Source organism: Neophocaena asiaeorientalis, unplaced genomic scaffold, assembly GCF_003031525.2.
Source record: "Neophocaena asiaeorientalis asiaeorientalis breed wild unplaced genomic scaffold, Neophocaena_asiaeorientalis_V1.1 scaffold945, whole genome shotgun sequence".
NCBI lineage: Eukaryota > Metazoa > Chordata > Mammalia > Artiodactyla > Phocoenidae > Neophocaena > Neophocaena asiaeorientalis.
This window is the reverse complement of record NW_020174275.1, coordinates 1-16827: the sequence shown is the minus strand read 5'-3', so window position 1 is coordinate 16827 and position 16827 is coordinate 1. Positions and strand designations below refer to the sequence as shown.

Below are 16827 nucleotides of genomic sequence, written 5' to 3'. Positions count from 1 at the left end.
TATTTCCCTATTTTTCCACGAGGATATTAAAAGAAACTGTTATAAAATGTATCACTAGAACCTAAAGGAATTGAATATCTAGCTCTCTCTGGTCTTTCACCCTAGTAACACTATTAGAATAGTACTGCTGTCATGTTGGACTATGATAAGGGCCACTCCTAAGGATGACAGAATGGGGAAGTGGAAGGAAGCTGGTTCCCAACAACTTTGTGGAACTACCATTCCTGCCCTGGGCTGCCTATTGCCAGATTTCTTTTAACTGAAAGAGAAGTAAACTATTTTGCTTAAAGAAAAAAGCGGGGAAGGGGGTATTACTCTAATGGATTGAAGTGATCCTAAAACCAAGAATTCAAGCCTAGAGAGAATGAAGCAGGCCAAACTACACAGTATTTTTTTTCCAAACAAATTTAATTCTGTTCCAGCCCCAAAGAAGGGGAAGCACCTAAATTTTAAAAATAAAAACTGCTCAAAAACTAAGTCATTAAAAAAATTAAACCCCCTCCCTTAGCAATAAATACTGAAATGATATATACACATGAGGCTCAGGAAGGAGGCAAGAACAGGAACCTTGGGGACTCTGTCCCATGACAAGGTCCCAACACTTCTACCAACTCCATGCTCTTTGCCTAAAACATAGAAGAGCAATGGAAGAGGCAGGAGATATACCAGGGACATGTGTGGCCCCAGAGAGAGCTGGAACATAACAGGAAAGAAAGAAGACACAAAGTGTCTTACAGGGCAGAGGAAAGGAAAGTTGTCATCTAAAACGTCCCCCCAATTCCAGTTGCGTCACTGGATCTGGCTGGTGCAGTTGCCGAGTGCCCTTGAGCTTTTCTCCTCGCCTCTACTCCCTCTTTAGCATGCCATCCAAGGAAGGTCATTCACACTGTGGCCTCGATGCCACTGTGGCAGCGGCCTGGCTGCTGGAGCCCTGAGGCTTCCCATTCACCACCAGCAGGAGGGGCGTCTCCACACGAACACTGGAAAAGGAATAGTCCTGGAAAAGACAAATATACAGAGGCTCATTACAGATCCTAAGATGGAAGAAACTCCAGCACAGGGATACACCACCTGTGGCTTTCTCACCCCCTCCTTTCCACCTCCCGCAGCAGATATACCCCTTACCTCCACCTCACATTAAACAAAGCTGAACTAACATAGGGGATGTAATTTTCCCAAAGTTTTCAATCTTCAGAAGGAAAATCTGGGACAGGTAGAGTGCCAGTAACTGTCATTACAAGAATGGGACAATTCTGATTCAAAAAGAACAGGATCCTGGCACTGCCCAACAAAAGGGTCCCACCAGCTCTACAGAATCTTCCCTTCCCACAGTGTTTATCATAAATTATAACTAAATACACACAGCAGCCAAGCCAGAGCCAATAGAAAGTCTGAGAAACTCTTAGATCAAGTGTTTGTAAAGTTATAAATTAATCTGCCTAATATAAATTAGACTTACTTCTCCTTTAATATCAGGAGGAATTAACAAAATGTAGGTTTAAACATTCTCCTAATAACGGAAAAGATCAGCTCAATTTATCAGTTCAAATGTACTTTAAGTTGCAAACTGTGTTGTTAAAAGATCTTTATCCAAAAAATACTGTTCCACTTGGAGTATAAAGGAGGTTCTTTTGAGTCAAAATAAAGAAGTGAATTAAACAGTTTTCATAAATCAATTTTTAAAACATCCTAACAGGAACATGGGCAAGTGACCAAAAAAAAGCAATTTATAAAAGAATTATAGTCAATAAACATATGATAAAATTTTCAACCTCACCAATAATCAAGAAACCAAAGCCAAACAATATTGATGCTATACTTTTCATGTAAAATCAGCAAATAATTTTTCAAAGGTTTCTACATAGAGTTGCAGAGAAAACCATAGAAAAACAATTACTGACATCCACGGTTATTAACTGGTACAACCTTCCAAAAAATAGTTTGGCAATATGTATCAAAAGTCTTAGAGGGACTTCCCTGGTGGCGCAGTGGTTAAGAATCCACCTGCCAATGCAGGGGACAAGGGTTCGATCCCTGGTCTGGGAAGATCCCACATGCCGCGGAGCAACTAAGCCCACGTGCCACAACTACTGAAGCCCGTGAGCCCTAGAGCCCACGCACTGCAACTACTGAGTCCACGCACCACAACTACTACTGAAGTCTGCATGCCTAGCCCTGCGCACTGCAACTACTGAGTCCACACACCGCAGCTACTGAAGGCCGCGTGCCTAGAGCCAGTGCTCTGCAACGAGAAGCCACAGCAACGAGAAGCCCGTGCACCGCAACGAAGAGCAGCCCCCGCTTGCCACAACTAGAGAAAGCCTGAGCGCAGCAACAAAGACCCAACGCAGCCAAAAAAAAAAAAAAACCACAGTCTTAGAATTCTGCATACCCTTTGCAGCCAGGGTTCTACCTTAGAAATTCACTTAATTTCTTTAATGAATTAATTAAATTTATTTAATAACCATGGATATGCACAGATATTAAAATATTTACTAAAGTACTTTTATAGTAAGGAACAATTATTAATAATCTAGATCTGGGGTCAGCAAATTTTTTCTGTAAAGAGTCAAATAATAAATATTTCAGGCTTTGTGGGTCATATAGTCTCTGTCACAGAACTATTCATCTCTGACACTAGTAGAAAAGCAGCCACAGACAACAGTAAACAAATGGGTATACTTTGTTTCAAAAAATTTTAATTACAAACACTGAAATTTTAATTTCCTGTAATTTTCATGTATCACAAATTATTATTATTCTTTCAATTGTTTTCATTAAAAAATATAAAAACCATTCTTGGCTCACAAGCCATACAAAAACAGGCAGTGAGCCAGAATTGGTCAACCGGCCAGAGTTTGCTGACTGACCCTTGATCTAAATGGGGAAAAAGCGGTTAAATATCTGCTCTTGTAGAGTTTTGTAAGGATTAAATGATCCAATGCAGGCCATAAAACTCTTTGCACAGTGTCTAGCAGTCAGTTAAGTGTTCAGTAAATTTTAACTATCATCATCATCTTCATCACCACCTCTATGTGTTAATTCAAAACAATGTTGCAGAATACGGAAAACCACAGAAAATGCTCACAAACATTTGCATATAATACTCCACTCATAATTAAAAATATACATACGAATGTGTACATAAATTTATGAAAAGACTGGAGGTTTACATACCAAACTGTTAACAGTAATAACATCTGGCTGACAATATTTTAGTCCATTTTTTAAAATTTATTTTTATTGAAATAATTGGCATATAACATTATGTAAGTTTAAGGTATTAATCAACATGTTAATTTGATATATTTATATATTGCAATATGATTACCACCATTACATTAGCTAACATCTCTATCACATCACATAATTATCATTTCATTTTTGTGGTGGGAACAATTAAGATCTAGTCTCTTGGCAACTTTGAAGTTTATAATACCATATTGTTGTCTATAATCACTATGCTGTGCATTAGATCTCCAGGACTTATTTATCTACTGCTTGCAAGTTTATACCTTTAAACAACATCTCCCCAATTCCACCATCCCAGGATAATCACCATTCTACTCTCTGTTTTCACAGTTCAGCTTTTAAAGATTTCACATGTAAGTGATATCATATGTATTTGTCTTTCTCTGTTCAGTCCATTTTTTAAATTCTTTTTGTTTACTAGTAGTTTTTTAGTAAAGAAAAACAAAACAAAAAACATTACTTTTGAGTAAAACTATTAGTAAAAAATAAATTACACATACATGTGTAAATATAGGATATCATACAACACACACACACATATATATGCTTTATTTTATGTGTATTTTTTAAAAGAGGTAAACTTGTCCCACTTTGAGAGCCTATGAGGTGAGAAAGAATCCTAGCCATCACTCACCTTTCCCTTGTGCTGAATTCGGTGAAGCCGAAGGTTAGGCTCAGGGATGGCTACAGAGTCCCCAATGAGCACTCCCCAGCTCTGCACCATATTATATACCATCACTGCACAGCAAGGTCCATCTGAATCTACCAGGCCAAATGTACTGCCAGGTTAAGATGGGTTAAGAGAGAGAAGAAAATTTTAAGATGGTTTAAAAAAAAAAAAAAAAAAAAAAAAAAAAAAAGCTTTCTTAGTTACTTGTTTAGAACTCCTATGACAGGTACTATCATTCACTATGTACATCTGAGGGTTCATTTGTCTTAGATATGTATCTTTTTGGGACACATTCAACGAATATTAATAAGGAACTAGTTCGAAAAGTTGCAGCGGAGCAGTATTCCTGCTCTATCAATTTAACTATCACAACCTTCATCAAACTCGCTAACCATTACTGTCAATTTAATTTAATTCCACAAACTTTCACTGAATACCTATCATGTGTCAGGCACTGTGAGCGAGCTTATTAGTCTAGTGGGTGTCAGACAATTAGACCATCACTGACAGTACAACTGCAATAGGTGCCAGAATAGCTTTTTGCTTGTGATGAATTCAGTGAAGCCAAAGGTTGGGCTGTGGGAGCCCAGAGGAGAAATGTCTAAATCAATGGAAAGCCAGGAAGGTTTCCGTGAAGAGGAGACCCTCAAACTGAATCTTAAAGAATGAAAAACTACCTGGGTTAAAACAGGAGAACTAATCCTCAGTGGAAATAAAAAATCTCTAAGGGAAGGGGATATGGCTTGACTGGGAAGAAACATAAGAGAACTTCTGAGGTGGTGGTAATGTTCTCTATAGGTGTTTAGGTTATATGGGTGTATGCATTTGTCAAAACTTAGGAATATGCACTAAGATCTGTACATTTCATTGTATGTAAATTTTACATAAAAAGAATAAAATTATGAACAAATATTGAACTCTGCTTAATGACTGCATGCTGAAGTATTTAGAGGAAAGTATACTAATGTCTGCAATTTACTTTGAAATGGACCAAGAATAAGAGAGACCAACAGATGAATAGGGGAATAAATAGATCTGTGATAAACTAAGTATAATAAAATATTAATAGTAGACTATAGGTACACAAATGTTCACTGTAAAATTCTTTCAATTTCGCTGTATGCTTGAAAATTTTTATAATAAAATGTTGGGGGGAAAATGTAATCTATATCAAGAAGCAGCAAAAAGATTATCCAGGCATAGTAACTGTGTGTAAAAACACAGAGGCATGAAAATAGCTGTTCTGAAACCTACAAAATAATCCCAAGGTTGGGACAAAAGGTACAAGCGTTAAAGTGACGGAGATAATGGACACGGGGAGGCAGGGAGAAAATCATAAAGGGTTTTGGGTGTTAAGCTAAAGAGTTAAAACTTCATCCTAAAAGCTACACAGTACCAGTAAGAGATTTTAAATAAGAAATAGCAATGGTCAGATCTGCATCTGGGAAATATTTCTCTGTACTGTGGAACACTGGAGGAAAAACGGAACAGGGAGACTTGTCTGTTGATGTGTTAAGAGGCTTTATTAAATTAGTAAAGACAGGAAAGTAGGGACTAAAAGGCATATCTATTGGACTTGATGATTGCCTTAAAGCAAGAGAATGGAGAAGTCTAGAACAACTTCCAAAAGTCTTAATTAAGTGACTGAGTAGAGGTGGTACCATTGATTGAAAAGGAATTCAGGGAGGACAAACAGGTTGCCAGAGAAAGATGAGGTGAGTAATTCTGAACATACTGAGTTAGAGGTTTCTTATTATAGCCCAGAGGCAGCTAGATATAGGAATCCAAAAGTTGGAAATGAGCCCGAGGCTGGAGCTAGACCTGTGAGCATAGAAGAGGCAGCCAAAGACTTGGGTTTGTATGACGTCACCAAATGAGATGACCTATAAGTGAGATGGTGAAGAATCGATGCTCATGCCATCACTTGGCACACCCAAATTCACAGCAAACACTGCAAATCAAGCACAGCATTCTCCCGGTGAAACCAGTCAAAGCCTCAGAATCCTTCTTTACAGTAAATCATGCAGCCACTGCCAAGTAATCAAAGTTGGCATCTATTTGCCATCCTGATATAGAGAGAAAACAGGAAAGGAACAAAAACGGAGTCCTCCTAGACCTTAACATTTAGAAATTGCACATAAAAAGAGGAGTAGCAAAATATTTGTTCTCAAGGGCCCCTAAAACCCTACCTTTGTCTATATTTCTTTCTCATTCCTCTTAACTCTAGGGTCTGCTCTAGTAACTAAACTTTTCTCAACTATCCTCTTGCTCTTCAATTGTTCAAATTCGTATACCATGAAAATGCCATGGAGGAATATCAGGCATACAATGGGAGTTATATTTTAGTTTGAATGGAGCAGAAGGGATATGAAAGGGAACAGTGACAGAGAAATCAGAATGCTTCCAGTAGAAGCTACTGGATCAAACGCTGGTGATCCCAGAAACAAAAAAAATTCAGTAGAAAACAGGAAAAGGAAACTAGTCAACCAGGGATTGGGAAGTAAGTGAAGGACCAAGGAATGATGATACTGATCAAACCCTCATTTTGCAAGAGTTAAAAATTTTCTAAATGAATATTTTTAAGTCATTTCCTCTGCTAGACTATAAGCACCCTTCATTTGGGTGTGTTACATTTTTTTTTAACTCCCTACAACACATATAGCAGATGCTCAATGAATATTTGTTGAATAACATCTGAGAGAATCTCTCCATCAGGCCATAAATTCAAACTCAAAGCTCACCTTCCAGAACTGCTTAGGCACACCTAAGTCCAAAGAGGACTTAGAATTCTTCCTCTTTGTGCCTCTATGATCATGAAAACACAAAGAGGTAGGAGAATTTTAAGGTTTCCATCTGTCTCATAAAAAAAAAGTAGCTGTCAAATTTCAGCTTCGAATATAGGAGTCCACAGAACACCAAGCTCAGGGAAAAAATGGACGGTGACAGAATCTATAGAGATTGTTAGATATCACCTAAACAATACTTGCTCACAGAAGGGAAGACAGTCACAGAAGGGAAGCAGAACTCACTAATCTCTGACCACTAACAATGTCCTCAACTTTTAGAGAAAGGCCAGGAAATAAGAGCAACTAGTTTAAAACGATGAAAAAGAGAAAAGGCAACAGAAACTCACAAGGGGACTTTCTCCTCCGTAGTAAGGCTGAACACCACCTTTCCCAGGACCACAGCTCCACTATTTACACCAGGCTGCAGAGCACTCAGGGGCTTGCGCTCCAGGGTCACCTTCTGCCCAGAGGCTGACTGATAGCGCCCATCTCCACAAGGGCCTAGATGGGCTGGGCGCAAGCTTCCCAGCATGCTCTGTAACTTTCTGGTCTTCACCTTTCCCTGCAAAGGAAAAGGAAATAGGTAAGAAGCTGGGAACTGATGGGGAGGGTGGGAGGGAGGGAGACGCAAGAGGGAAGAGATATGGGGATATATGTATATGTATAGCTGATTCACTTTGTTATAAAGCAGAAACTAACACACTATTGTAAAAACAATTGTACTCCAATAAGGACGTTAAAAAAAGAAGCTGGGAACTAGTCACTCTCCTTGAGAGTCTAGTCCTCCCCTCCCACCTACCCACTTCTATAGGGTCACTACTACCGAGGCCTACTTTATTCTTATTTTATTGGCCTACAGCAGAATAAAAAAGCAGAATTCAGCATTTAGACATCTCTACCTTGCTCTCAAGGAGGCTGGTTAATCTATTCAGGAAATCCAGGAGTTGCTGCTCTCGCTGCTGGGGCTCTGGCCAGGCAGGGTCCAGTGCTGCAGCCCGAGAAAAGCCTTCCAGGGCCTCCCCATAATTCTCTTCATATTTATGTAACTGCACGAGAAGTAACCAAAAAACCTCCCAATTATAAGTGTGTTCAACACAAACTATCTGTGGGGTGGGGGGAGGGGCCAGGGAGAGATTAGTAATAGCACAGTGGGCTAGGAATCTAGAGAAATAAACTGTTTTCCTTCCCAGCTGTCTTCCTCTTCTACAGATGAACAGCCTGAAGAGCCAGTAAACACCTTACATCCTGGCCAAGGTGATCACAGCCCCAAAGATGGAATCATTTCAAAGAAGCTAACTTCCAAACTCTACAACAGTTAAGTTGTATATATTGGGTGATTCTATTTTTATGTTTACAATGAACACTTCAGGAAAGTCTTCTGAACTGTGTCCCCCATCCTCTATTTACCCTCCCACCAACTCAGCCCCTTTACCTTTCCCTCCAGATACTTTAGTCAAACTAAGCTAGCTTTTCCCAGAAATAATTTGGCTTTCCTCTCACAGTTTGTACCCAACCTTGTCCCTGTGAATACTCAGTCATCCTCACAGGCTAAGACCTAGATATCTTATGTATTTTACCTTCAGATGACCACTCCCCCACACAAATGATTTTTTTTTTTTTTACCGTTGCCCTGTTCAAATGAAGATCAGGATTGCTGGAAGCTGTCCTGTCAACCTTCTCCTATAGTGGGATAAAAAGATCATCAGTGGCTCTTGTCGCAGTCTTAAGGATGGCCATGCACAGCATGTCTTAAACCTCCTTACCCTGGAAAAATTTAAGTTTCTTGCTTGTCAAAATGTTTCCCAGGGCTTCCCTGGTGGCGCAGTGGTTAAGAATCCGCCTGCCAATGCAGGGAACATGCGTTCGATCCCTGGTCCGGGAAGATCCCGCATGCCACGGAGCAACTAAACCCATGCACCACAACTACTGAGCCTGCACTCTAGAGCCCGCGAGCCACAACTATTGAGCCCACGTGCCACAACTACTGGAGCCCGTGCACCGAGAGCCCGTGCTCCGCAACAAGAGAAGGCACCGCAATGAGAAGCCTGCGCACCACAACGAAGAGTAGCCCTCGCTTGCCGTAACTAGAGAAAAACCCACACATGGCAACAAAGACCCAATGCAGCCAAAAATAAAATAAATTAAAAAAAAAAAGTTTCCTATACCCACACTGTTATACAGTAACTGCTTGTGTGGCACATATTACTCAATCCCTGAAACCTCAAGGATGAAAGGGTTTCGTATTTGCATGAAACTTTAAAATATGATTATAATTTATCCATGCAATAGTATAAAAATAGAATATGTGATTAACATCTGATAAAGGGACTTCTCCGGTGGCTCAGTGGTTAAGACTCCGTGCTCCCAATGCAGGGGGCCCAGGTTCAATCCCTGGTCAGGGAACTAAATCCACGTGCATGCTGCAACTAAGTGTTCACATGCTGCAACTAAGGAGCCCACGAGCTGCAGCTAAGACCTGGCACAACCAAATAAATAAATAAATAAGTCTGTCATACGGAGTGAAGTAAGTCAGAAAGAGAAAAACAAATACCCTACGCAAATGCATATATGTGGAATCTAAAAAACCGGTATGGATGAACCTAGTGGCAGGGCAGGAATAAAGATGGAGACGTAGAGAATGGACTTGAGGACACGGGGCGGGGAAGGGAAGCTGGGATGAAGCTTCAAGAGGGAGGGGACATGGGGACATATGTATACATATAGCTGATTCATTCTGTTGTATAGCAGAAACTAATACAACATTGTAAAGCAGATATATTCCAATAAAGATGAAAGAAAAAAAACCCTTGAACAACACAGGTTTGAACTGCATAGATCCACTTACATGTGAATTTTTTCCAGTAAAAACTACCATACTAAAAAAAAAAAAAAAAACTGATAAAAATTTATTTTAGTCAATAAGATGCTGGTATAAATGAGGAAAGCCTAGGAAAGAAATGATGTCAATTTAATGCATTTCCTCTGCCCATGAGCCTGGCTCCAGATACAAACATCTACATCCAAGCTCCCTTAAAACACATAGTGAAAGCCAAATTCTGATTCTCCAATTTAAACACATGGCCAGAAACCACACGACAGTGCAGACAAATATGTTATGAAGAAACTGCTGGTGATGTTCATGGCTATGATCACTTTATTTTTTAATTCCATTCATTGCCTGGCACACTGCAAAAGCACAAACAACATGAATTAAATTGTTTAAATGGTTGGTTCAACTATGTTTAAAAATGCAGGACTGATGAAGAAATTAAGAGTTAAAAGCAACTGTTTAGCAGAAGACAAACATAAAATTTTAAGGTAGTACATCATGCTTTAAAATGTAAACGTTTACCAGATTAAGAAATTAGAGTAAAATATAATTCCTCAGCCTGAAAATTTCCCTGATTGAAAAAAAGAACAACCCCACTGGCTATACAGGTTGGGTTGAGTTAAATGCCACCATTAAGACTACAGTGAGAAGCACAGTGTGTGAGGAAGTCATATCTGTCATTTCTTAAAATGCCATTTTATTACTGCACACTCCTGTCATGAGTGTGAGTCCCACCAGTTGAGCTGCACTCATCGGCACAGCAGTGAGGGCAAGAGCACGGTTCACACATGTGTGCCCACAGCTCCTGATTATGGCTGCATCAGAGTTCAACCAGGGTAATGCCAAAAAAATAGTATGAGAAGTGTACTTTTTAAGAAATTAATCTGAGTTGAGCTATTTTTGAAATATAAAAATTGGTTGTATTTTTTAAAGCTATAATTCTTGTAGACGTCTTGTGGTTAAAAATTTGACTGTGCTTATTAAAAATGGTTATCTATGTTTTGCACTTCAGCTTTGTGAAAAATAAAGTTCCTGTGGGATGGTGAAAAAAGAACAGTTCCTAAACTGCAAACATGAATATAAGGTAGCTATATTCCTTATTCTGCCAGTCAGAGCAAAATAAATAATGGTAAGTTAAAAAGCAAGTCTCCATGTCAAGAGAAAACAAAAGAAAGTGAATATGAAGCCTATATAAAAAGTGCTCTAAAGGTCAATGTAAACCTTGTAACAGTGAGCAGTCAGGCACTCAAGGCCTGAAGGAAATTCCCCTGCAAGTGGCTATCGATATAAACATAGTCTGAAAGCCTAAGGCAAAGCATGAGCTCCAGTGAATTAATCCCTAGGCTACAACGTAGAATGGGCTACATGCTGTTTTCCATTTTAGTCTGTGGGAAGTCCAGAGCCATACTATCTAATGGTGAACCTGGGGATACTGCTTAATTTATTTTTCTTTAAAAATGTACACGAATATTAACAAGCATTATTTTCACACAGAACATATTAAAGAGATGAACGTGTTGGCATGGGCTCTGTGGTTTGGTTATGCACACCTGTATGAAATCCAAACAGCTCAAGGGGCTACCTAGCACTGAGGCACACACTGCAAGTGGTTGCTAATACTCAAGTTATAGGAGGAGGTACATCACCTTTGCACAACCAGCTTTGCGAAACTACGCACACTGGACGCCAGCGAACACTGCCCGTGCGTCTTGCTAAAAAGCCACGAGGAAGACTGAACAACACTCTTGTTTCTGCTGCTGCCTCTGTATATCTTGTCTGGGTGACCATAAATACTTACTGCTTGGGCATAGGCACTGAGGGCTTGCTGGGAGATCTTAGGGTTCTGGCCAGTATTAAAGTAAAGAGAAAGGTACGCATTCCCCAGAATATCTGAAAGAGAAACACAGGGTTCCGCATGTAAGGAGCTTGAAGTCGCCACTCAGTCCTAACAAGGAAAAGGCCGAACAGACTAAAAAATCCACAACTCTTCTTGGATGTGTAAGAAAGGGGATAACACAGGGCAAACTGCTGCCCCCAAAATTGGAGAGACAGGTGAATACAGGGAGTTACGGCTTAGCAGAGCAGAAACTTATGAGCTACCACAGGAACACTGCTGGGGTAGGAAAACCTGAACTGAAATTGACGAATTCTGGAGGCTCAGTGTGGACAAGCCCAGGGGTCCCAGTCACAAGGGAGTCCCCACAATATTGTGAGATTTACCTCTAGGAACTCAACCAGATTCCCACAGCAAACATCGGAGAAGAACACCCTCATACTTCCAGCAGAGGGAGGGGGCAAAGGAACTTTTTTGAAATATGCCAGAACACTCTCTTCTTCTTCTTCTTGTTTTTGTGGGTTTTTTTGGCCACATCACATGGCTTATGGGATCTCAGTTCCCCGACCAGGGATTGAACCCAGGCCATGGCAATGAAAGCCTGTGATCTTAACCACTAGCCTACCAGGGAACTCCCGAGCACTCCATTCTTAACAAGGCCTGCCCTCGGGAGAAACTAATTAACCAGAGTCTAACCTGCTATCAGTTATCAGAGGGTAACTGACCTAAGGAAGAGAAATACCCAACTCCAGCCCACTCTAGCCATCCTGTCCCACCTAAGGGGGTTGCGGGGGAAGAGAAAAAAACTAAGCAACTCAGTGATGGATCATCTCAGAGCTCAAGTTCAAAGTAAAAATATTTTGGTTACCCTCAAAAGTCTATATGAAAGGCCCCACGTCTGAAACAAACCATTGATGACACTAAACTTACAAGTATACCCAAAATTCCACTGGGATAAAGAGGCAAACATGGACACAAAGGAGAAACTACAACAGACTGCACAAAAGCTCTGCCTTGCTTATATGGAAATATAAGCCTCCTCTCTTGGATGAAAAGGTCCATAGTTCCTAGAATAGTGGTTCATCAAAATATCTTTTGGGTTTCTTCAAAGCAAAGGATGCCGTGGCTTCACACGTATTGGAGTCAGACTCAATAGATGGGCTCCAGGTGATTCTGGTGTGCAGCCACGGTTGCGAACCACTGCTCTAGAAGCTTGCCGGAGATCTTTTGAGAGCACTCACACCAAGAGCGGCCATCAAGGATGTCCATCTGCACAGCCAACTTAGCCTGTCGGACACTGTCCATGACATGGCGAGAATGTTCATCTCCAGAGTCAGTCCGCAGTTGGCGAAGCACCATTGACAGGTTTTGAAGGGAGACTTTGTTCTTGCACTGCAAATGCAGAAGGCGTATATTCAACCTTTGTGATTCTAGTTCCCCTTTCCAGATCTACTCTATCTCAATCTTATTTTAATTTTTCATCTTAATTCTTACTGCCATCTGTGTCTTAGACCCCCATTTACAGGATCAACTTGGTTGCTAACTTTTCTTCACTTCTCATCTACCCCTGAACCTGATCCCATCATCTTCTTCCTTTCCCAGTCCCCTGTCCCTGTTTCCCCCACTTCTGATTCTGTTCTCCTAGTTCCAGTACAATTCTACTCTGGTATTCATGATCTAGGGAAACTCACAGAACCAAAGAAATCCCATCCATCCCATCTGTGTTTTCCAAGGGCATAGTGGGTGGCTCACATGGGTGAGAGCTCCTGAGAAGCAGGTGTGGGCAGCTGCAACATCCCCTTTTTTCCAGTACACCTCACCCAGCTGGTTCCAGGCTTCCACCAGCTTGGGCTCCAGCTTCACAGCCTTTGACAGAAGCTCCTCAGCCTTAGGGCTATAGTTAGGAGTCACATTCAGTGCCTTCCCAGTTAGCATCAGAACCTGTGCCTTGCCCTGGACAGAACCTAGGAGGAAGGGAAAAGAAAAGTGGAAAGGAAAGTGGAAACCCAGGCAGTCTTACAGGTAAGACTAGAGTACTCGCTCAAGGAATAACCCCATGCCAGTTCTAGGAATGAAATAATTGAGAAAATCTTCATGAACAAATCATTTATTGAAAATCTACCACATGCAGTGTGCTGTTAGAAAACAGAGTACCAAAGGAAGCATTATCCCTACCTTTGAGGGGCTTACAATCTAGTGGAGAGGACAAAGCATATCCATGGAAAATCAAAAAACCAATGACAAGGAGCATATGGCATACACCCAATGAATGGACTTTACAAAGTGAAAAGGAGAAAAGACAAGACACTCCAGGGAGAAAAATGATGTAAACAAAGAGGCAGAAATACATGTGGCATGTTAGTGGGAGAATGGATGGTTCAACCTGAATGAAACAAAAAGTTCCTTTGTAAGTAGGTAGTCAGAGATAAGGGTAGGAAAAAAAAAGTCAGACAATGGAGACTTGAATACCAAGTGAAGAGGTCTGGACTTCAATCCGTCAAAAGTAGGAATCTTTGAAGATACTTGAGCAGAGAGGCAGACAAGGAATGAGAGTAAATGCATGAAGTAAGGATTTAGAAACATAATGGCCATGGTCATTATTTAAGTTGATTTGGAAGTAAAAGAAATTAGAGGCAGAAAGGTCAGTTAAGAAGATTACTGCAATAGTAATCAAGCAACAAGCATGCTCTTTTTTATTTCATGGCACTGGGAAATGGAGTTTAGAGAGCTGAAAGGCTGCCGTCCTTGCACAGGCACCCTTAGAAGAAATATTCTGTTGCACCATCTTGTGGCAGCCACAAACAGGATACCAAAGAATCCACAGAGAGAGCAAAACTCCGTCACATTTCAGTGAGGGACCAGGGGTTGGCGTGTTCTTTTGGGACTCATACCCACTACTTCCTCCATCTGCTGCAGGGTCTTCTCCATCTCCTCCCGCACATCCTGTTGCTTCCTCCCAGCATCCTCAACACTGTGCGTCTCGAAATAGCACTCTCGAAATGAATAGAGCCGATCCACCAGTTCCTAGGAAGTATAAGAATGGCACCATTAAGTGCAGAGAAGACCAGACAAGTAAACTTGAGATTGGCGAGCCATACCAGCTTTTGGCCTGGAAATGCTGATTCTCTACCTTACCTAGGAATGACACAAGAGGCAGGTGGACAGGTCTATCAAAATACCACAGATCGTGAAGGAAAGTAGCCCAGCCCACTCTCACACTGTCCCAAGCCAGTCTGCACCGTCATCATACTTCTCTCCTCCCAGATCCAGCAGAGCTTCCAAAATGACTAAGCACTTCACATACCATAGTCAGGAGGGAGGAAACGCTTTGCAACTTGAGATAAAACAAAGTTAATAAGATCATCCTATCTGGTACTGGGCCCCAAAGTGTAAAACTTCGAAATTTACCTTTTTAAAACTGGACTTCCTAACAAAAACAATACCTTACCCGATTATTCCTGTGTCGGTGTCTGAAAATACATGACCACTGTGAACATGACAAACAAGTAAGAGTCGTTTTCCACAACAAACAGACCAATTTAAGCTTGATAACCTTGGTATTTTTTTTACAGAGTTTTGATTCTTTAAACACTTGTGCTTTTGTTTGTTTTATTTTTGTCAAGTCACATTCTTTCCAAGTAAATGTTCTCTTTCCTCTTTTAAATATCTCTATCTCTGAGTCTTCCTGGGACACCAGTCAAAGCTTTTCCATTATCTAGTCTTTTCCTAAAACAAAACAGCAGCAGAAAGGTATAATCTAATCCTACCAAGTCTTATCAACCACCTCCACATCACATCCCAAATCCATCCACCTGTCTCCATCTCTCTATGACTATCCTCATTACTTGCCTGGAACATTTCAATAGCTTCTTAACTGGTCATCCTGCTTCTACTCTTTCCCATTCTCCTCACTATAGCTGGAGTGGCCTTACAGAAATGTACCTCATGTCACAACACTCAGATAGTTTCCCACTGCAGACAGAATAAAATCCAACTCCTTATTACGGCCTAGAAGACTGTAAGATCTGACCTCCCACCATTCATCCTGACACAGACTTCTTATCACTCTCCTACAATTCTCAAGCCATACTGGCTTTCATCTAGTTCCTCAAATCCACTAAGCCTATTCCTTAGCTATTCCCTCTGCCTGGACATTCTTTCTCCTGACCTTTGCATGGCTCATTTCTCATCATTAGTTAGATCTCAGTTCAAATATCAATTTTTCAGAGAGGCTCTCCCTGACTACCCAAACTAAAGTAACCCTTTCCTCCTCCGCCCCACTGTTAAATCACACTCTTACCTTCCTTCATGGTACTTATTTGAAATTATGTGGCCTATTCATTAATCATCCACTGTCTATCTCCACCACTGGAATGTAAGCTCCACGATGGGAGTATCTTAATCGGTTTTGTTTAGAGCTATACCTGAGCACTACCAGAGGGTGTGGGACATGATAGGCTCTCATTAAATAAATCAATGAATCTCCCTTTCTCTAACAAATACTTATGTACTATACTTAATTTAAAATCCTACCCAGAGTGAAGAAGTTAAGACTACTGCTTTCTGCAGCAGTGCTTTTCAAGTTGTGCTGCGTGTATTATTTCCAGGACCCAGGCTACAGACATTCTGATGTTAGTGGTTTTAGCAGAACCCAAAATTCTGCATTTTAACAAGCACCCTGCATGACTTTAATAAAAATGATCTGTAAAACACACTTTGAGAAAAATCGTTTTATATATTCCTTCTAACTTAAAATGTCTGTAACAATGAAATAAAGTTTACCACCATTCCTATGAATAGCAACATCACCATCCTTTTCCTCTCTCTACTGCATTCTCCTATTCCATCCCTGCACCTTCCCCACTCACCCCCAAGATATCCCAGGTATCCTCTACCTAGCTGCTTAGGGCATCTACCACAAATCAAAGCAGGAAAAGACAGCTCTCAGCAAATACTACAACCCATTTCCTTTTGTCCTGCAATCAGCACAGCTACATATTAAGAATTATAGAAAAGGTCTTATTGTTTGTTTTTAGTTGTTATAGCAAACATGCAAGAAATTGTTTGATTTTGTTGTTGGTTTGTTTTCCTAGAGTGAACGTTTTTAATAACTTTTTTCTCATGGCAAAAATCAATATATATTAGTTGTTAAAATTCAAATAGGTACATGTAACATAGAAAAGGTTAAAAATTCCTCATAATTATCCCAATAACCTCAGAGATAACCACTGCTTAGTTAACCTTTTCAGGTTTTTCTCTACATATATACAAACATACATACACAAACAATGTTTGTAATATGGAGCCAGGATTGAGAATCTCTGATTTTAGTCAGTCACACTAGTGAATAAAATTAAATTAATTAGGGCTTCCCTGGTGGCGCAGTGGTTGAGAGTCTGCCTTCCGATGCCGGTGACACGGGTTCGTGCCCCGGTGCGGGAAGATCCCACATGCC

The 16827-nt window shown here is 40.6% G+C and overlaps 1 protein-coding gene across 1 annotated transcript; it reads right to left on the bottom strand.

Moving 5' to 3' along the window:
• Positions 1 to 389: 389 nt before the first annotated feature.
• On the bottom strand, positions 390 to 14417 carry TTC5 (tetratricopeptide repeat domain 5). The gene is made up of 9 exons (XM_024755793.1): positions 14264 to 14417; positions 13125 to 13336; positions 12614 to 12764; positions 11337 to 11428; positions 8332 to 8388; positions 7608 to 7754; positions 7056 to 7270; positions 3887 to 4031; positions 390 to 997 (listed from the first exon to the last, which is right to left on the bottom strand). The coding sequence occupies exons 1-9, from the start codon at positions 14298 to 14300 to the stop codon at positions 878 to 880; spliced, it is 1176 nt and encodes a 391-aa protein (XP_024611561.1). The 5' UTR covers positions 14301 to 14417; the 3' UTR covers positions 390 to 877.
• Positions 14418 to 16827: the final 2410 nt, after the last annotated feature.

Bases quoted from the DNA above. Each gene is read 5' to 3' on its own strand.
- TTC5 (XM_024755793.1), bottom strand. From the start codon at position 14,300: ATGGAGAAGACCCTGCAGCAGATGGAGGAAGTAGTGG. The intron at 11,429-12,613 runs GTGAGTGCTCTC...TTTCTCTTTCAG, and splicing joins CCTTGATGGCCGCTCTTGGT to ATATTCTGGGGAATGCGTAC. The intron at 4,032-7,055 runs GTGAGTTTCTGT...TTAACCTGGCAG, and splicing joins ACGGAGGAGAAAGTCCCCTT to TACATTTGGCCTGGTAGATT.